General features: G+C 42.2%; 1 protein-coding gene across 1 annotated transcript in view; it reads left to right on the plus strand.

Moving 5' to 3' along the window:
- Positions 1-15352, plus strand: part of LOC109531074 (uncharacterized) — a 20822-nt gene extending 5470 nt beyond the window's left edge. The window contains exons 5-11 of the mRNA XM_019895103.1: positions 978-2776; positions 2876-2906; positions 6607-8375; positions 9040-9085; positions 9174-10978; positions 11937-11973; positions 13210-15352. Of these exons, the coding sequence (XP_019750662.1) occupies positions 978-2776; positions 2876-2906; positions 6607-8375; positions 9040-9085; positions 9174-10978; positions 11937-11973; positions 13210-14756 (7034 nt within the window). The 3' untranslated portion in view covers positions 14757-15352. The remainder of the gene's footprint in view (positions 1-977; positions 2777-2875; positions 2907-6606; positions 8376-9039; positions 9086-9173; positions 10979-11936; positions 11974-13209) is intronic.
- The last annotated feature ends 6440 nt before the right edge of the window (positions 15353-21792 follow it).

Consider the following 21792-nt stretch of genomic DNA (forward strand, 5'->3'; position numbering starts at 1 on the left):
AGGGGTGGGAGTCGCTTTAAGAATCAGAGTTACACGCCTCATAATTAATTCATCTCTATTCATTTTAATTATTTATCTTAATTCCATTTTAATCATCTCAACTCAGCTGTATTTATAGAGCACTTTCAAACAACAACCCCTGTACACAAAACAACCACCGCTGTCCACAGAGTGCAGTACATGGAGGAAAAATAATTCATATAATAAACAATAAAACAATACATTGACAGATAGTAAAAAGCAAAAAAAATAAAAATAAAAAAAATACAACTGTAAGACTAAAATTAGGTCTTATTCCGAGTCATAAACCAAAGAACAAAAATTCGTTTTAAGTTTTACCAAAGCAATTTAAAGATTTCAAAACAAATAATAGAATCTTAAAAAGAACTCTAAAATGTATCGGGAGCCAGAATAGGAGTCATTTGCTCCCTCTTACGAGTACCAATCAAGAGGCGAGCAGCAGCGCTATTATTTGTTTTAAAAAGCAAACATTTTTATTTGATTGTATTTTCATTTTAAATGGATTTTAGTGTACGACCGAATCAAATAATAAACACACGCGTGACTATTTTTCACTCTGGAAAAAAAATCATTTCATTGCATCTCATTGCCGAAGAGTATTAACTTCACGCATCAGATTTAATATGAACAATCTTTATTTTATCTGTTCCAATTTCCAGTCCAATTTACTTAAGTAATATCTATATTTTTACATTGTTTGTCACAAATGATGTTCCCTAAACTTCAACATGTATCAGATATAGAAGAGTTGATGAATTGTCTCATTCATCATTTGATGTCAAACCTGAATTTGCTGAATCAGCAAACGTAAAGAAATTGCCTCCAATACTTTAGGAGGACAGTGTATATCAAGAAACGATTTCGGCAATACTGTTAGTTCTACCAATACACTATATATGAAGAATATATCAGCAATCAAAAAAAAATGTACTCAGTCATGTGCTTTTTTTCATTAGAAAACATAGAAACACCGAAAGTGACTGAGGCGACAAAAGAAGTTTCTAGCGATGACATCACAACACCTGAACAGAGAGATAACCAAGCTCAAGAGAATGTAGGCGGCCACAGAGCCAAAGAGACTCTTAAGGCCTATTTTAAGGAAATTCTGGCACTGACTGGATTCAGCATCAACGGTGGCAACATCAACACAGACGAGTCGACTGGCGGCGCAAGGGATCAGCATTCTCTGAAGAAAATCTGTGAGGAGAAAATTGATAAGAAGGAAATCCTGCAGTTTAGTGAGAGCCTCATGCGAGAGGAGATCCAGAACAGCCTGAGACATGCCCGATTCTTCTCTATTTTGCTCCAGAATGTGACCACTATTGAGGGAAAGGAGCAGATCCCGATTTTCATTCGATCCGTCACAGAGGCCGGGTTCCCCCAAAAACACCTTGTTGGTTTCCTGCCTTGCGATTTGGATGCGGACAATCTTTTTAACCATCTTATCTCAGAGTTAAGAAGTAAGTGGGGCTTACGGATGGAGCATTGCAGAGGGCTCTCGTATCTCGTTAGTGGACGTATGTGTCAGCCAATGCGAGACCTCACGTGCAAAATTTTGCTGGAATTTCCGCAAGTTGTTTTATCACCCAGTGACCCGTATGCTTTTAACATATGGATTATTCGCTGCATGCCGGTGCCAACGATTCAAACCATCGTAGACACGGTCGAAGAAGTGGCCTCGTTACTCAGGAACACACCTGAGCTGTACAAAAGATTGGAAGGGAAAATCCAGATGACATATGGCCATATAAAGGGAGAAGTGGATCGAATTAAAGCCATCATCAGTGTGAAGTGGGAGTGTGGCACTGATGCCTTCCAAACTATGTTGGATATCTTGGAGCCTTTCCTGAACTGCATCAATGAAATGATTTCAAAGGTGGATGAAGATGCAGCCGAACAGATGGCCAAACTCAAGCCAGTTCTGAAGAATTTTAATTTCATCATGACATTAGTTGTTCTCAAGAACACCCTCTGCTGTGTGAGCATACTCAACTCCAGTCTCAGGGGAATAATTAGCATGAGCAGTACCTTGCAGTACACCATTTCAAATGCCTTAAAGCTGGTCAACAAATACCAACAGGACATTGCCATATTCAACAGAAAATGGTTTTCAGACGCCGTCAGTCGAGCCAAGAAGCTTGGCGTTGAAGTCGTTAAACCCGAGATTGACCACGGAGATTCCGATGACACCCAGCTGGAAGACTTTTACAGAGAAACTTTAGCCCGGCCCATCTTGCAGTATCTTGTTGCGGAGGTCAAGCGGATTTTCAGTACGGAGATGGTGAGGATTCTGAGATGGCTCTCTTTAGTGCCGTCCTACATGGCCGACCACAATTTCAGCATTCGCCGCGATAAAGTCGCAGACGCCAATTTGAACAACCTTGCAAGGCCTGACACATTCTATGAAGAGCTTGGTTGTTGGGAAGTCAAATGGAGGCACGCAAGCAAGCGCAGGATTCTGCCAACCACAGTGTTTGCTACACTGAAAATACCAGACATCGGCTTTTACCCAAACGTGCAGAGCTTGTTGCGAGTGTTGGGCACTGTGCCATGCGTAAATGCCGAGGCAGATGTTTATGGGCAATACCACATGGTACTGGAACGATGCCACGCCTACCTGAAAGACACTCCCGAGGACCGAAGACAGTTTAGCTCGGCATATGTCTATGTCAACCAAGATGTGCATTTCAATGTTGACCAAATGGTGGAGTCATATGTCCAGAAGCATCCAGACATACTGCAGATGTTACAAACTGTGAGTAGATCTTTTTTTTCTTTTATTTTTAATTACAGTTGTCGTGACCAATAATATATATTTTTTTAATAACTGTGACAAATTTTGTGTATTTTACAGGATGAAGAAGTTATAGAAAAGCCTTCGAAAGGTAAGATGATTTAGGCAATTGTTTTTATTGTTTCTGTTCAGTAATAATGACGCTCTATACAGTGGAACCTCAACTTACCGGTCAATGTAATAACACAGATAAGTCTAAAATCAAAAAGTGTGACCCGAAATCTCTGCATTGAACCTCCACCAGCGAGATATTCTCAGCTTCTTTCCTGTTTTCACTTCACAGAGACATTTCCAGTCTACTTAGACTTGCATTGTCGTCAAACTCCTCAGGACCGTTTCACAATCTGTTAGCACTCTCTATTGGTAGAAAGGTGTTACTGCAGTCAAGCTGTGAAACATCTTCTCTGTCAACGATAATGTTCCATATTATTTGCTGGAATGATTGATAGGGTAATTGATTCAAAAATAGTGACAGCCTTAAGTAGTACATAGAAATATGGGAAAACGGACTTTTATGAAGCAATAACATGGTGTGTTCTCTATAGCAAGTCACTGCAAAGTCTTTGAGCCGCCACAACGCTGAGCGATTCGGTAGAACTCCACTGCACATTTGCGCAGTGTGCGGGGTTTGTCTTTTGTATGTGGATATGTATCTGATGCATCTGTAGTATTATGCTCATCCCTCCACATCTGATCCGTATTTCAACAACAAACAAACAAAAAAAAAAACAAATATCATATTTTCGCAACAATACGGTGCACCGTATTAAAAGGTAGTAGTGTCAGTAACAGGTGTTATGTCTTTCACACATACACATGATACATTGTATTATTGGACACGGGCATGGTAAAACGTATGCTAGCCTAAAAAAATATGGTAGCACGCTAACGTATGTCCTTTTAAAAGGCATCGGGAGCAGAACTGTGTCCATTTGTACTTTATTGAAGTATTTTACAATGTTCTCACATTATTTTTTTAACAATCCTCATCCTCAAATCCTAATCTTCTCTATCCGAAATGAACAGCTGGGCAAGTTCACAATCAAACACACCAGGTTCCCTCGTGTCATAGTCAGAGTCAGTCTCGTTGCCGTGCGGCTCCTCAGAAATGATGCTGACTTTTGCCAATCCATTCACAAATTGTGGCGTAACTCGCCCGGCGCTGCCGCCCATCCTGACTAAAGCTGTGTTCGCCATCGCTCCCACGCAACTTCACTGTGGCCGTTTCTGTCCATTACCATGGCAACCAAGCACAACAGTAAAAGCCGACTTCACACGTGCTGGTCCCCTTCCTCACTAAGGTGTGTTTCACTGGAATGTCGAACGTTAACGGCACCTCACTCATGTTGGTGATGTGGTTGGGGTGGATGTGTTAGTCAGCAAACTTTTTGTTGTGTTTCAAAATGCAAATTATGCTTGTCCCTCATCACTTGCTGGAGCCCAATCGGATATGTAGGAATGTGGGGATTGGATGAGAGAACAGTTCGTAATGGATGCCAAGTGAGGACGACAAAGCGGCAGAATAAAGAACTAAAATCTCGAAGAAGGCATCTTTATTTAATGTAATGCAGAACATGCGTGTCAGATCAGAGATGCGTTCCTGTAACATTCAAAGTCACATTACATTTTGTAAGGTGAACGAGAACATTAAAAAATTCAGATTTAACAAAAATCGGAATTAGGCTTCATGCCCTGCTGTTTGAATGTAGCCAAGTTGACGTGGCGTGCGGTCATTTTTCTATATGCAACAGACAGTGGACAGTCCATTCGCTTTTGGGGTCACATCCCTCAAATGCTGAACATGAATAATCACGTCAAGGTCTTGAACAGCTCTTCCTGAAATTCGAGGACCGTGTTCAAAAAAGTATTCGATTATGTATGTGTACATTCTGACGACAAAGAAATCAAGGTAATGTTCAATCAGGAATTGTTCTATTACTGTGTCTGTTTGTCAAAGTGACATCGCTTAATGCAGATGATCAACACAGTTTTTCTTTTGTTTTGGTTTGATTCTTTTTTACTGTTATATTGCTGTTGGTGGCTAATATAAATTGACTTACACTTATTTTAAATCAGGGGTGTCAAACTCATTTCACATTGTGGGCCACATACGGCCTCGGTAGATGTCAAGAAGGCCAGACCATTAAAATTATACCATACTCTGCTAAAAATAACCAAAATATCATGTCTTTCCTTTGTTTTGGTATAATGAAGCGCAAGAACATTCGGAAAATGTTGACATTTAATGAACATATCTTTTACAAACCATTTCATGAAACACCTTAGATTTCCCTAGACCGGGGCTCGGCAACACGCGGCTCCAGAGCCGCATGCGGCTCTTTAGCGATATCTAGTGGCTCCCTGGAGCTTTATAAAAAATGTTTGAAAATGGAAAAAGATTTTGATAGTAGGCTAATATAGCTCAAATAGATATAGATACGTTTCAGCTCCGAAAAAGGAGAGCTGTGGTGTTGTTTTTTTTTAAAACGTACACTTTATTTATGCTTTTAACAGTCTCGACAAATACAGACACGTCTGCGTCTGACTCCGTGCCTTCTCTCTTCTCGTTGGACTCGAGAGGCGTTCAAAGACAGCCTCCGAAAAACGGAAATTAATGATCACTTCACTGACACTAAGAAAAGCGAAAATAATGCACCAAAACAAAAAATCAAGTGAGGAAATCACAAAATAAATTCTATGGGGGCGTTTGTGAACACACAACAAAGGAATGAATAACATAAACAATTCTGAGACAGTCCAGTCTCCTACATATATACAGCATGTGTTTACTTCATTGTAAATTTTATAGAAGGCTTTTATTTTTATTTTTTTGCGGCTCCAGACATATTTGTTTTTTGTTTTTATTTTGTCCTATATTGGCTCTTTCAACATTTTGGGTTGCCGGCCCCTGCCTTAGACAAAAGTGCAATTTACTTTGCTCATTACATATATGCATTGCAACTGATCCCACTGATTGTACAAAGGCACAAAACTTTAACAAGTAATTGGTATTGAAAAATATAGTCATTCATTTTAAGATTAAACGAGATTTATAAAGAAAGGATTTTTTAAACCATTTACACATGTGCAGATAAAATCTAAATTTAATCCCTGCCAACACTTTACAACTCAACTCAACTGTATTTATAGAGCACTTTCAAACAGCCATCGCTGCATACAAAGTGCTGTACATGGAGCAATTCAACAAACTGAAGAAAACTGTTTGCTTCATAATCTATGAATTGCATCTTATTAAAAATATTCATTCTGTGTCTTTTAAGTATTTTTAAAAAAATTTAAATTATCCTGCGGGCCTGATCAAACTTCCTCTGGGGCCGGTTCCGGCCCGCGGGCCGTATGTTCGACACCCTTGTTTTAAATAGTATAAGATTTGGCACGACAAGGCTGCACTGTTGGGGGCAGTGGCAGGCGAGGCAGGGACAGTAGCTCACAGTTAGGTTTGCCATGCCCACCCCATGACACAAAACAAGAGGCTTCATGATGGGAGCATGGCTGGATAAATTGGAGCAGAGCCACACAGTTCTAGAAAGCTTAATTCATCATCCATTTTGATGAGTATATATTTGCAGTCGGTTAACAAATTCATCCGTTTTTATCTTAAAGTATTGCTACCTGGCTCCTACACCCTCTACTTGGGAGTTATGTCTGGCTGCTAAATGGATGTTGGGGTGTTGGAGCATTCCCCGCCTCCTTGTACAATTATAGTCAAACAGATCTGGCATCATTCATGTTTGTGTTCATGTTTAATACTGAATCATCTCTTCTTACAGCGGCAAGCCAAGGAAACCATGCCGAAAAAAACACCGAAGATGAATTACAAGTAATGAACATGGAGATGGATGCTGAGAGTCTTGTAGAGATGAAGTGTGCCGAGACAGATAGAGAAGCTTTGAAGTCGGCTCTGCAAGCCGCAGTGACTGCTGCGTACACCAGCCAAAGCTGGGAACAAAGTGAGGTTTCTCCTGCTCAGGATGGAGAAGTTGACTATGTCACCAAGTCTGAAATGAAAGAAGTACTGACTGTGTGTGAAGATGCGGTCAGAGCAGGAATTCTCACGGAAGCCGGGAGTTCATTCTTTTCATTGTTCATCGATCGTGTTGTAAAGATCGGGGCAAAGGACTATCTTCCGCTCTTCCTTCGGTTTGTGGACAGTTTCGATGTCATGCGACTGGAGTTGATGGGATTCCTGGAAGCAGATCTGGATTGTGACGCTATGGTGCGTCGCCTCTTGGAAATCGTCACGGAAGAGTGGCGCCTTGATTTGAATAACTGCAGAGGTCAGGCTTACCTCGGATCTGGTGATGTGTCTTACAAACTCAAAGCTTTTGCTTGCAAAGTGCAGGAGAAGTATCCCCTTGCCATTAGCACACATTGCTCTTGCTACTCATTCAACACATGGTGGTCAAAATCTATCCCAGTGCCACTGGTTAAAAGAGCCCTTGACACATTTGAAGAGGTGGTGATGTTTTTTGGCAGCAGGACTGCTCTAGAAAAACAGCTGGATCATGTTATCGCCTACGGTCTTCGGGAAAGCTACGAAAAGGTCCAGGAATTGCAGGGGACCTACTGTTCCCTTTGGCAAGAAATGCATGACTCGTATGAGGTGTTTGTGCAGATGATGGAGCCCCTCGTTGAGTGTCTTGAAAAAGTTAAAGACAATCCACAGAGGTGGAAAAACGATGTTTCTGAACAAGCCGGGGTCCTCTTAAACAAAATAATGCAATTTGATTTCATTATCGCTTTGGTTATCCTCAAGAATACCTCTTCATTTACCAGAGAGCTGAGCGCTGGTCTTCAGCGAGATCATTTCAATACGGCATTCCAACTTTGTCAAATCACCGGCATCGTGGCGACTTTGAACAGAATCAAAACAAATTTGAAAGTATTCCACCAGAATTGGTTTGACGAAGCCAGTGCGATCGCACAAAGTCTAAGAGTGCCCATAGAAATTCCCAACAACACTTTGCCAAGGGACACCTTAATAAAGCCAGTCGGTTTTTATAAAGACAGTTTAAGTGTGCCCTTAGTGGATAACCTCATCAATGCCGTCAAGGATCATTTTTCAGAGGATCACAAAGAAGCTCTTAATTTCCTCTCCCTGGTCCCTTGCTTGGTGACAGTGAGTTACATGTTTGAGAGCTTAAAATCCAAGCCGCCTCTCTACAGTAGCGATCTTCCTGACGCTGACAACTTCTTCACCGAACTCTGCTGTTGGAGAGTCACCTGGAAGACAAAAGTTGCCTCCGTGACCATCCCAAATTCAATATTTCAAACGCTGCGCCTGCCGCTCATGCCGTACTTTGGCAACATCAACGCACTCCTTCGGATTATGTCCGTGCTCCCCAGCACAGCCCTTGAGGACTGTGGAGTTGTCATGCGCCACAAGAAGTTCCAAGAGTACCTGCGGAATACAAATCCCAAAGACCGCTCCCCCTGCTTAGCTGTGCTCCAGGTCGGCACAGATTTCAACAGAGACCTTGACCGCATGGTGAGCCAGTGTTTGAAGGTGACTCCGCAAGCCCTGGAAGGTATCTGTTTGGTGAGTGCTTTCGTTCATTTGAGCTACACTATGTGATATTGTTTGTCCCGTAATGTATTTCTCAAGCAGGTTCTCCAGTAGAAGGGGTGTAAGGGTGCTGCGCAGACCCTCAGGGGGTCTACAAACACTTTCTGATCTATATTACTAAAAGAAATATAAACATAAAAAATTACAGGTTTGCCCTGTGAACAATAGCTGGGTTCCCATGGAGTGCTTCCTCCCGATTCTCTGATGTACCCTAATCTAAGATGAACTCTTTTTTTTTTTTCCCCCTTACCTGAAACTGAAGAGTAAACTTGGAGTTTAAAGCATTACTGTTAATCCATCGAAGACCCGACTGCAGTGGTGCTCACACTTTTTCAGCATGCGAGCTACTTACAAAACGACCAAGTCAAAATGATCTGCCCATTACAAAAACTGCAAAAGATATATCATTATTTTCAAATGTATTGATGATTCTTTTGTATGTGCTATGTATGTTGATGTGCCTTGCATAACCGAATGGGCCAATATTGCACAACACCCATAATAATTAACTATTAACAGTTTTTGTAATTTCCTCAGTTTATTATTTTTAAAGTCTCAGAACAATGAGCCAGCTGCTTCAACGACTGCCTCTTTTGCCATCTCTCATTACATGTGATGCATACTTATGTTTCCACAGGATAAGGAAGCCAAAAGTTTAATCAGGAACTCTGACAATATGGAAGGTATAGTATTCATTTTTTGTTTGTCAACTGAAATTTGCTATGAATCTGAATTTTTTTTTTTCTTTTACATTTTTTGTCGGACATCAAGTGGCAACATCTGTCAAGGTGGAAAGTTATGAGATGGAAATTCAGCAGGGTCCTGACGTGACGGATGAGCAACAACATATGAAGCCAGTAGATGAAAATGGACAAATTGGAGATAACCGTCAAAGTCTGGTGACGCTATTTAGACAGGCTGCCATCCTTGGGAAAAAAAATATCAGCATCACGGACCTCTCCGAAGAGGAAATAGAGCGTTTCACCCAGGAGCTCAACCTGTGCCACTGGTTTAAGAAGGAGAACAAATGTGCACTGTCCATGAGTGAAGCTGAAATTGTGACATTACTCATAGACGGAATCCGAGATGTCATACTGATGGAGATACAGGAGTCCCCATTCTTCTCACTTATCACAGACAAACCCGTAAAGATCGCTGATGAGACTCACCTACCTGTTTTTGTCAGGTATGTCCGAGAATCTGCTCCCAAAGTAGAGCTGATCGGTTACTTGCCGTATGACGAAAACTGTGATGTGGATACACAAGCAAGAAATCTTACAAAAATACTAACAGAATCCTGGGGCTTACCGATGGCACAGTGCCGAGGACAAGCATTCATGCACCTGGGCTCAGGTTACCAAAGCCTGAAGAAAATGTCTTTGGACATCCTCGAGACTTATCCACTGTGTGTGGTAACACCAAGTGAGTCCTGTGGCTTGGCCCATTGGCTGGTAGGCAGTGTGCCATGTCCTTCGGTGGCAAAAATGCTGGATATAGCAGAAGATTTGCTGCTATTCTTTGGTGACTCCCCCCGTCTCGAAGAACAGTTGGCACAGGCCGTTGAGGGGCTGTTGAACATGCCAAGGGAGGCCTTGGAGGAAATTCCAGAGACATTCTGTTCCAGGTGGAAGAAGAGAGAGGACTTCTTTGACATACTTGCTGACACACTGGAGGGCATTCTCAGTTGCCTCGACACCGTCTGTTCGAATGCCAGAGGTGCCATGTCAATGCATGCTCAAGTTCTCTCCGCTGCGCTGAAGAGCGTGGATTTCATTGTCACCCTTGTGGTCCTGAAGAATGCTTGTGCTCCTCTTCGTAACTGTAGCACCGTCTTCCGCTGTGGGAACCCTGCTGATATTCTTTGTGAAGTGGAAAAGATCCCTCTAATCATAGAGACTCTCAACAAAATGTTGGAAAATGTCAGCACGGTACACTCCACTTGGTTTGAACAGGCATATCGGTTAGCAAGCAAGGTAGCCCCTCATCAAATCTGTTTCCCTGAGGAGGCCGGCAACTACGATTCTCCAGAGATATACTACAGGGAAACTCTGAGCATCCCCCTCCTCAAAAGTCTCATTGATGAAATGAAGTACAGCTTTTCAGACAACCACTTGAAGGCTCTATCGATCTTGTCTCTACTGCCATCCTGCAATCCACAGCCCATTGTTCCAGAATCCACAGACAAACATTTCAACTTCTACCTGTCAGATCTTCCAGAGCCGGATACACTTGATCAGGACATCAATGCATGGGCCGCAGTATGGAGAGACAAAGACCAGGATGTTGCTCCTCCAACATCCATCGCCGAAACATTAGTTCATCCCGAGTGTAAGAACCACCCAACAATTATTTTACTGCTCCGGCTGGTCGCGGTGCTGCCCAGTGTCAGCATTGAATGTGACCTCATGAAGTCCACTTTGAATTCAATGAGGGATATTTTAAGGAACACTGTATGCAAAGGTAACAGGACAGCTCGTGTGATGCTCCTCTCTCACAACGCGACGCTGCGGCGGCTGCCCGAAGTCATTGGCAAGTGTATTGAGGTTGATCCAGAGAGCAGTCCATGTCTTTCACAGGTAAGTTAGTCGCTCTGAAGTGCTGAACTAATCTGTCAGACCACCTGTTCCTAGTTTTCTCACAGATCAACTAGTGTCATAAATGGCTTCATATATTATTTCATTTTCAGTGCATTCTCAGCATGTTACCATTTTTGAACTGGAATGAGAAATTTCAAACTTAAATTTTAACTCAAATTTAAGACAACTCACTGACCTACTCTGAGAAGTCAGAATTGAATGACACATAAATTCATCTAATTAAAATGTGTTTTACTGTTTTGTTTTTTCAGAATTTTTATTTTTTTGGAAAGCATTGCATTTGAAGATGTATGGGGAGTTCTATTTTTTAAATAAAATTGAGTTTAAATGTGCTATTCGGACACTATAATAATCATGAACAAAAGCATCACGGTATTAAAATTATAGCTCTAAAATAACTTATTTTTCAATAGTGAACAAAAACATTGCGGTATCACGGTATTAAAATTATAGCTCTAAAATAACTTATTTTTCAATATTTGGGTAAATAAAAACATTTTTTCCTCATTGAAAACAGTTGTTTTTTTTTAACAAAATGTAGAATATTTGCGACATTAAGAAATATGTATCATGATAAGTTTCGATAAATGTTTCCATTTTAATTATTTTTCGTAACTCGCTGTGCCCAATTACTGATGAGCTATATTTCGAGCAGAGCCGTGGGCTGCTCATGTTGTCCTCGGGGCTAAACTAGTACCTACTGGTAGCGATGGGAAAATGAAGCTTCAGATTTGCTTCATGAGCTCTCAGACTTTATCTCCCACTTCCCCCACATAAATTGAGACTCCTGATTTAGGGAAACTGTCGGATTAATCTTACATTGTCTAGTGGTCAAATTTTTTTTCAGAACTGAAATTTCATGTTTAATTACGAATAGTCAAACCACTTTTGAATCGGCACCATCAGCCTGGCATGACCAAAGTTTTGCTTTTTGTAGGTGATGGAAACTTTACGAGGCCTAAATCTCGACAGGGGTAAGTGCATTCATCTGATCTCATCCATTTGAATTATTTCTTTGCTTCCAATTTTGTGTCTTGTAACGTATATTCTATTTAATTCAATTCAATTGTATTTATTTTGCGCCAATTCATAACAGAAGTTATCTGAAGGTTCTTTACATATTCATCACATCTAGAACTCAGTATAGTTCCTTTCACATTGCACTTAACGGGGGCAGCGCACCAATGATGAACTCATTCATTGTGTATGTGGCAGGGGCAAGGTGGCCATTGGGAATTTCATGAAAATATGGTAATTTTTCCGAACAGCCGATGTATTCACGGGCTGGTATTGGACATGAAGTGCAGTGTGAAAAGGGCTTGGGGGCCAGCATGACCAAGCACCCTCCCAGAAAGAAACAGCCAGACCCGAGAGACAATATAGGGCAGCAGTCTTCTGCCTTGACTTGTTTGGTTGAGAGAGAGACTGCAGGGGAGTGGGAAAGAGTGGCGTGGGGTTCTATTAACTGTACGTGGGAGGTAGTTCTTCATAGCAGTCAGTGTTTTGGCAAAACCTTCAGGCTTTTGTTCAAAAGATAGAGGAGCTTCATCTTTCAGCCTGACAATGATCCCAAAAGATTTCCTTCGAAGATAAATAAGGGTTTGAACTAGCCCAGCCTGAGTCCAAATCGAAATACAATCGAGATACCTCTGCAATCTGACAGATTCCCTTTTTTTTTCTCCCAAGAACAGGGTGCAAATATTGCCACAAAGATACACTTTACCCATAGACTGACTCCTAGCCAAAATGAGAGTGCTCTTATTAAATTAAAGGTGCTGCAACAAAGTATTAGTTTGGGCATATATATAATTGTGCAACCATTGCATGTTTTTTTTCCTTTTCAAAGGTTAGTGCATAGGTCACATTAATGGTGGAAATAGTTTTTAACCTTCCTCTTGTGTTAGCTTTCTGAATTTCGGTAAAATATATGCAGCTCTAAGAAGCAGCTTCAGTAAGCACGTGACACCGCAACACGTTTGGGACCTGCAAATCATGCACCACAATTAAAAGGACGAGATGACTTGGCCACTGCATTGGAGCAATCTTAACTTTGAAAATAGATTATTTATCCTCCCAAGCCACCTGTTTTCCCACTGCCCACTCTGGTCGACCATGCTCTAAGTCTTTGGAAAATTAAGTACTGTGCTTTTTGTGAGTCTTAGTAGTGTTCTGCGTAGTACATCACTCATTATTTTCCTATATTTCAATAGGGGCTGACACAGAAGAGTTGTCAAACCGGGCGTCGCCCTCAGCATCCGACCCTGCCACCGAAGCATCTGAGAAGCTTCCAGGCGGAGAGGAGAAATCTACTGAAACCGAAGTGGTTCTGAAATCGATTCAAGAACCAAGACTACCAGTGTCTTTCTATGAGCCGCAGTTGCGCGAAGAAATTATCAAGGAACTCTGGGATTCTCAGTTCTTCACAATTATCACCGAACAGACTGTTGAGATTGACGGTGAGGTTTATGTCCCGCTGTGCATCAGGTACTTAAACAAAGAGGACTTCCAGTGTGAGGAAACGCTTGCTTTCATCCCGTTCGTCGAAGACTCTGCTGTCCTTTTAGAGGCGGTTGAGACCGCGCTCTCTGAAAAATGGGGGCTTAACATGGCGTATTGTCGGGGACAGGCCTTGCTCAGTGTCGGGAAAGCTGGAACTCAGATAAGAGCTGTAAGCTTAGCAATAGCCAACAAATACCCTCAGGCAGTCAGAACAGTGAGCTATGGTTTGTCCCTCAATGTGTGGTTGGCCAAGTCTTCCCCAACAGAAGAAGCAGCCGAACGAACAGGGCAGATTGATAAAATATTACAGTGGCTGACACAGGACGCGGAACGGCAGAACAAACTGGAGGAAATGATCCTCCACGTGTTTCAGAGCAATGAAGGAAAAGGGAACGAGCTGAGGGATATGCTGATGAAGAATTGGGAGAAGAGTCACGACATGCACGAGGTGATGGTAGAGATTATCGAAGCTGTCTTGCTTTGCCTAAGTGAGCTCAAACATCAGGGAAGTGTATCGGACCAGCAGCAAGCATCGCGGTTCTTTGATTCAATCAGAAACTTTGAGTTCATCTTTTCATTGGTGGTGCTGCGACACGTCTTGCACGAAAGCAAAAAGCTCAGCCAGTCTCTTCAGGGCAAGCCCTTAGACATGCTACTTGCCCTGAACACTTTGCCAGATCTCAACGCTTCTCTCAGGAATTTGATGAGCGATATCGACGCGCACCACAAGGCATGGTTTGAGGAAGCCGTCACGCTTGCATCCAAACTCCACATCCCCTTGCTACATTCAGTTCTCCTCGAACCGCTGAGCGAGTTTTACAAAAATGCACTAAGCCTGAAATTTGTCGAGCACTCGATAGCGGAAATTGACAACCTCTTCACCGAAAAGGTGATGGATACCATTCGGTGTCTGGAGATTGTGCCTTACGCAATGTCCAAAGTCGAAACCAGCACTCTTGGCGGTCTCGTGCTGCGCCTGTACAGAGAAGACTTGCCGGATGAGGCCTCGCTTCAAGATGAGATCAAGTTGTGGAAGGAGAAGTGGTTGGACCCCCTGGCGGGCTATCTTCCGACGACTGTCCTCGACACCCTCAAGACGTCACAGATAAGAAGTTTTAGTAATATTGAGACTCTTCTGCGACTGCAGGTGATTTTGCCATTTTCCAGAAGGGAGAGTAACTTCAAGCAGGGAAAGAGAAGCTTACAAGAGTTTATACAGCAGGAAAACCGATCCCTCACTGAGCTACATCCTCTGTAATAGCCACAAAGCTGCAGGTCTTCCCATTCTAGAGAGACTCAAAAACAGTTCAACTCTTGAGGTGTGAAATCAACATTTCTCTGTACATTCTTGATTTCATGGGTTCTCCTTTTGTCGATAATCTGTTCCCCAATGGTTTTTGATATATTTGATTTTTTTTTCCTGTAGTTTGTACAGAAGTCCTGTCAAATGGGACCAACATAAGGGTTGGCAAAAGGGTGGGGTGGGGGATTAAAAAAAAAAGCAATGATCAATGCTTGTGTGCCTTGATGCAAAACAAATATTTCCTATGATGTAACAATGAAAGGGTCCCATTGGCATTTGAAACAACAACAACAACAGCAGTTTTCTCATGACCAGAAATGGCCAGGCTGTCATCGGTATCACTTTTTACAAGTTATTTTATAATTAAACGTCACACTTTTCCTTTACTTTGTGCACGCATTGAAATGCTTACATCGTTTTGTTGATTTCCCATATTTTATGTCCTATTGCAAAACTGTATTTGCTGTAAACCTAGCTTTTAAAGAATGTCTCCTTGATAGGAAAAGCATATATATTTGTCAAAAAAGTAATAAAAGTGTCCCAAAAAGTAATTGTTGTTGTTTGTCTTGAGGACCATATAGTGCTCGAGACACAAGGTGGCACTGCGAGACCGGAATTGCCTGATTTCACTCCGGTAAAGGTCAAAGTAAGTTTATCAAAAACTGGATGTCAGTTACTGGCCCGAGTTGAAATATATTCATGTCTTTATTTAACCGCTCCCAAATGTTCCACTTTTTGTATTAGCGGCCCCTGCAGTGGTTGGAGCGTGAAGTTGATCGGATCACACCACTTAATGCAAATCACTGCTCTTTGGCTTCAACTTCACCATTGTGGTTTAGTTAATATGTGATTTTTCAGCGCAAGTGTTTTCCAAAGTTTTTTTTCTGTTGGGGAAGGTCAATTATTTGCTCAGGATTCCAATGTGGTTTAAGCCTTGGCAGAATTTTAACTAAATCTCGTGACGCACCCTCACCCGATGGATGATTCATGTGCACGGTCACAACAGCTGTATCAAAGATAACATTAGTTTGGATGACACACCGTTTTTCTGCAGTGACTTGACTAAATATTCACACCGCTTGAACGTTTTCCCATTTTGCCACCTTCCAACCACAAGCTTAACCCTTTAAGGCACCCTGTAACCTGATAACATGGTAAGCTGCCCACTGTAGTAACTGCTGTCCCTCAAACGGTTCAACGCTAGTTGAGATTTCACGTGCTCCACCAACATGAAGTAGCACCTAAATAATAAGTGGAGCGCCAATATGCATCGTTTTCAACAATTTAAAGCAAATCAGAATCTGAAAATGGTGGCGCCTTGTTAGTTAGACCTCCCGTGTCAAAATTTGCTCGAGCCACCTTTCGTTGCAGTTCCAGCTGCTAGGCTTGTGGAGTTTGTCTACCATCTTCACACATCTAGACGCTGATATTTTTGCCCGTTCTAGCCCCGCAACGGGGTGGAAAGGGCCTTTCAATTTATAAGTCTACCCACAGAGGCTTGAATGGTATTTAAGTCTGGACTTTGACTGGGACAGTCTTAAGTTTTATTTTTGATTTCACACCACTTAATGCAAATCACTGCTCTTTGGCTTCAACTTCACCATTGTGGTTTAGTTAATATGTGATTTTTCAGCGCAAGTGTTTTCCAAAGTTTTTTTTCTGTTGGGGAAGGTCAATTATTTGCTCAGGATTCCAATGTGGTTTAAGCCTTGGCAGAATTTTAACTAAATCTCGTGACGCACCCTCACCCGATGGATGATTCATGTGCACGGTCACAACAGCTGTATCAAAGATAACATTAGTTTGGATGACACACCGTTTTTCTGCAGTGACTTGACTAAATATTCACACCGCTTGAACGTTTTCCCATTTTGCCACCTTCCAACCACAAGCTTAACCCTTTAAGGCACCCTGTAACCTGATAACATGGTAAGCTGCCCACTGTAGTAACTGCTGTCCCTCAAACGGTTCAACGCTAGTTGAGATTTCACGTGCTCCACCAACATGAAGTAGCACCTAAATAATAAGTGGAGCGCCAATATGCATCGTTTTCAACAATTTAAAGCAAATCAGAATCTGAAAATGGTGGCGCCTTGTTAGTTAGACCTCCCGTGTCAAAATTTGCTCGAGCCACCTTTCGTTGCAGTTCCAGCTGCTAGGCTTGTGGAGTTTGTCTACCATCTTCACACATCTAGACGCTGATATTTTTGCCCGTTCTAGCCCCGCAACGGGGTGGAAAGGGCCTTTCAATTTATAAGTCTACCCACAGAGGCTTGAATGGTATTTAAGTCTGGACTTTGACTGGGACAGTCTTAAGTTTTATTTTTGATTTAATCTTATCAATTCCATTATAGCTCTGACTTGATGTTTAGAGTCATTGTCTTGCTGGAAGATGAATCTCCTTCCCAGTACAAGTCTTTTGGAACTTCCAACAGGTTGGCTTTTGGGATTGTACAGCAGGGGGGTCCCCAACCCCCGGGCCGCGGACCGGTACCTGTCCCTGGGCCGCACAGAAAGAATGAAGGACTTACATTACTTCCGTTTTATTTATGTCGGAATCTGAAAGATATTTTATTATGAAAAGTTAGTGGATTCGCTGTAACATCCATCTACGGTGTGTTACTCTTGATGCAGGTCAAGGAGCGCTTCTCGGTCACGTGATCAGTTACCGCTAAAATGAAACTTAGGAGCTAGCAAAATCAGTAAAAAAACAAAAACAAACGTCTTTGGAAACTTTCTTGACAGAAGAGGAGCCTACGACGTTCAAGAAAATAAGACTACATTTAATAGACCGTATCAGGAGTCCTACTTAAAATACGGATTTATCTCAACGAGAGATTCCAACGGACCAAGCCCACTCTGCGTAATATGCGACGACGGTGAGTCATATTTTTCATGCATTTTTTATTTGTGGTGTATCTTATTTTGAAGGCACGGTTGAACGTGACCATAGCGAGCAGAGAGTGTTGCAGCCAGATCGGACGTTCCTCGTGTCATGGTTCGTGTTTATTATGTTTCGAAAATACCACAGTTTTCATGCGGGTCATATTTTGTCGTATTTATCCGTCACACCTTAAAGGCCGGTCCCTGAAAATATTGTCTGACATTAAACCGGTCCGTGAGGCAAAAAAGGTTGGGGACCGCTGTTGTACAGTATTTAGCGCCATCCATCTTTCTATCAATTGACCAGGTTCCCTGTCCCAGCTGAATACAAACAACCCCGCAGCAAGATGTTGCCACCGCAGTGATTCACAGTAGGGGTGGTGCATTCACAGTATGAGTCGTGTTGCCGCCAGACACAGCGCTTTCCATTTAGGCCTCATCAAACCACCTTCTTCCACGTGTTTGTATTGTCCCCTACATGGCTTGTGGCAAATTATCAACTGTTTGTACCACGGGAGCTGTGAATTTCTGCAGCTCTTCTAGCTTGAACATGGGCCTCTTGGCGACAGTTTAAGTGGATGGCCATGTCTTGGTAGATTTGCACTGCAGTAGTGCCATAATTTTTCCATTTTTGGATGATGGATTTGACAGCGCTCCTTGAGATGTGGATATATATCAGGCTCCTGCAGAGCTTGCTGCTGACCTGATCATTGGAATCAGGTGGTTTGGAGGAGCGAGACATCTAAAACATGCAGAATAGTGGTCTGCCAGGAGAATTTGACATCTGTGATTTAGGGATTTCAGAGTACAGGGAGCTGAATACAAATGCAAACCGAACCTTTCAGATTGATATCCTTTCAAGATTTTGAAAACCTTATACCATTTGGGTGCCACTTCACAATTAGTTGCTATTTTATGTTGGACTATCACGTGAAATATCAACAAAATGCATTCAAGTTTGCAATTGTTCGGGCACAAAATGGAATTCTGTTTCGGGGTGCAACTAATGATTCATGATGAATCTTGATTTTTTTTTTTATTCAAAACTGGGACATTTCAAATTGACACTGGATACATTGCAGAAATGTAAATTCATTATGATTCAAATACTGGTTTGGTCAGAAAATGGGCATAAATGTTGATCAAAGTAAAAGCAAATGTCGTTATTTTGGAGAGAAAAAAAATGCCAAGCCTGCTTTTATGGAAGACTACAGCAGTCTGAGAAGACTACTGTTGAAAATCTGCGATTTCAAGGATTTGGTCATGAATAAATTAAACCCTCTCTTAACGATGAATCGATTCGCAAAATAATTGTCAGTTAGTTGGATAGGTTTTCAAATCTCTGCACTTCTACAAATGTTGAATACTTTTTCAAAGCACTGGATCTATTTTCTTTTCTATTTGTATTGAACACGTTTTGTCGTGGTTGTATGCAGTTGCGTCCAACTGCTGTGCACAATAATGAAATGCATTTTTGCGTCCATGGTGCTCACCAAAACATTTGAAATGCGTCTGAAATGGTTTCCTGTCATCTTGACACAGCTGTGTATCAGATCTTATCAGACTTTAAATCAAATTTCAAATGTATGTTTAGTCTCATTTGTATGCTTTGTTATTCTGACAAATGATAACACAGCCCAAATTTTATACTTAGCGATACCTGAATTAAGTTTTCCAAAAGATCTCGAGGCATTTATTACAATGCCAAATGAAATGAACCAAAAACCAAAAATAACACGGTTGACTACAGTCAAAATAAGATAACACTCATTTGTGTTGGAAGTGAAACAGTCTCTTGCTGAGAAAAAAATAAATGTTATGATTCTATTAATATTGAGCGAGCCTGAACACTGATAACCCATCGAGTGAGTTTACAGATTTATTCCCCCTCGTGAGCTGCAACAGCGGATGCCTCCCAAACAAAGCCCTGATTGTCGGTGCTCAGCTCAGTGTGAAAGGAGCATCTCTGTGTTGTCGCTCAGTTGCTGAGCAAACGGATCTGCCTCCGCTGCGGGCCGCCTGCTAACACAGTTCTCTGGCTTCGTTGGAGCCATGTCCAGTCCACCAGGCTGCTGACCCCTGGACACGTTCGTTAATGAGGGCTAAACCTCCTGAAAATGCGGTTTTCATTTGATGGCTCTTTGGATCTATAAATGGGTTTTGTAAAGAGTTTCAATGTCGGGGATAGTGGATGGCGCATGGAGGATGCACATTGTACTATATGTCCAAGCGCTGACGTGATTGAGCCATGCACCAGGTTTCCCATTGGAAGTCAATGTTCTGATGCAAAACCCGTGGTACTCTTTCATTGTGTCAGGACTTAACTACCGTACTCTTGGGGGTGGGGTGAATAAGGACAAAGATGGCTGAGGTGGATTTTATTTCAAGGTTTCATTTCCAAGGGAAAATAAGAGGAGGCCGACAGGCTAGTATTTTCAGTATCACAAGCAAAACCTCTGGCTTGAATTATTCAGTGGCATCAAGTCGGCCTCATTGTGCGGAGGTGCAGGGTTCAATTCGGGCTGCAGCCTTCCTGTGTGGAGTTTGCATGTTCTGCCCGTGCCTGCGTGGGTTTTCTCCGGGTACTCCTGTTTCATCCCACATTCCAAAAACATGCATGGCAGGCTGATTGAACCCTCCAAATTGTCCCCTAGGTGTGAGTGTGAGCGCGGATGGTTGTTCGTCTCTGTGTGCCCTGCGAATGGCTTGCAACCAGTTCAGGGTGTCCCCCGCCTACTGCCCGAAGACAGCCGGGATAGGCTCCAGCATGCCCCTCATGTAGTGAGGTATTTCAAATGCTTTTGGACTCATGAAAGGATGCTCTCGTGCTCATCTTCCAACCAGAATGGGAAAAAAATTGGTATATTCATCATCAGAAGCACATGCATGGACGCAATGTATCAATTGCATTGTTTAACCCTTTCAGAGACAGCGGTTACTACAGTGGACAGCTGATTATGTTATCAGGTTACAGGGTGCATGAAAGGGTGAAAGTAAACTCATGCTTGTCGAGATCATGGTGACTGTCCTTGTGATTTCTTTGCAGCTCTGGTGCATTTGCAAAGACCTCTGCAATTAAATCAAGCATTCCAGACTTGGATGAAAATTCCCCCCCACCAAGAGCAAGAGAAGCATTTGCAGCTAAGTTTGATTTAAAATATGGGATCTGTTTTCTTCAGCCTAATCATATGCATGTTGGTAAGTTTTAAAATGTTTAAGCAGACTTGTGCAATCATGAATTTTAGACTGGCTCCAACCAAGTACAGTATATCGTGCAGAGCAGGTGATCTAACATTATTGTATTTGATCGAGGCGCAGGTGGACAAATTTGGCGCTCCGCGGACATGTGTAGTGGATGTCACCGGATTTCATTCATAAAAATGACATCAGCTTGGGACAATGTCTCTGAGTCATTGTCGATGTCAATTCATTGAACAAATTTAACTATTGCTGGGAGAGTACAAGATTGGGGGTACAAGACTGTCTCGACCCACGTCATATGCATGGCCAACTACATCATCCGCAAGGAGAGAGCTTGCAGTTTGCCTGCCAATTTCATGCACGGACTCTTGCAAGTCTATTTCTGTTTGCGCAAAGTCAAGCAAGGTGTACTCGAGTGTACTGCACTTGGACCGCCCTGATTTTGACGCAAATGAGTGATGTCCCAAGGATTGACCTGGTAAAAGCTACTTCTGCCCGCCCCACAACAGCACACAAAGATTCAAACGCCCAGTTACGCCCAATTCTACATGTGCAAAGTTTAGCAAAATGCCAAAAGAAAGAAAACTCCATTCATGCGCACAGTTAGACTCCGCTTTGCGCTAGACTTGCGCTTGGTAAGTAAACAGGGTCTAAACTATTATTTGCCTCAAACAATTACCTCAGTTTTGTTTTGCTTCAGTTGAAGGAAATGTCGGTTTATCCATTTATTAATTTGTTTTAGACAGTGACACAGCATCTTACTTGAACTGCTGTCTCTTGCGGACATTGAGACATACTGTATACCTGTGTATCATCTGCATAGTCATGATAAGGCAACATGAGCAATTCTGAAGAATTTGACCCTTGGTTTAACATATGCATGCTGAAAAAAAAGGGGTCCTATGAC

The sequence above is a fragment of the Hippocampus comes genome, unplaced genomic scaffold (genome assembly GCF_001891065.2).
Source record: "Hippocampus comes isolate QL1 unplaced genomic scaffold, H_comes_QL1_v1.1 scaffold177, whole genome shotgun sequence".
Taxonomy (NCBI): domain Eukaryota; kingdom Metazoa; phylum Chordata; class Actinopteri; order Syngnathiformes; family Syngnathidae; genus Hippocampus; species Hippocampus comes.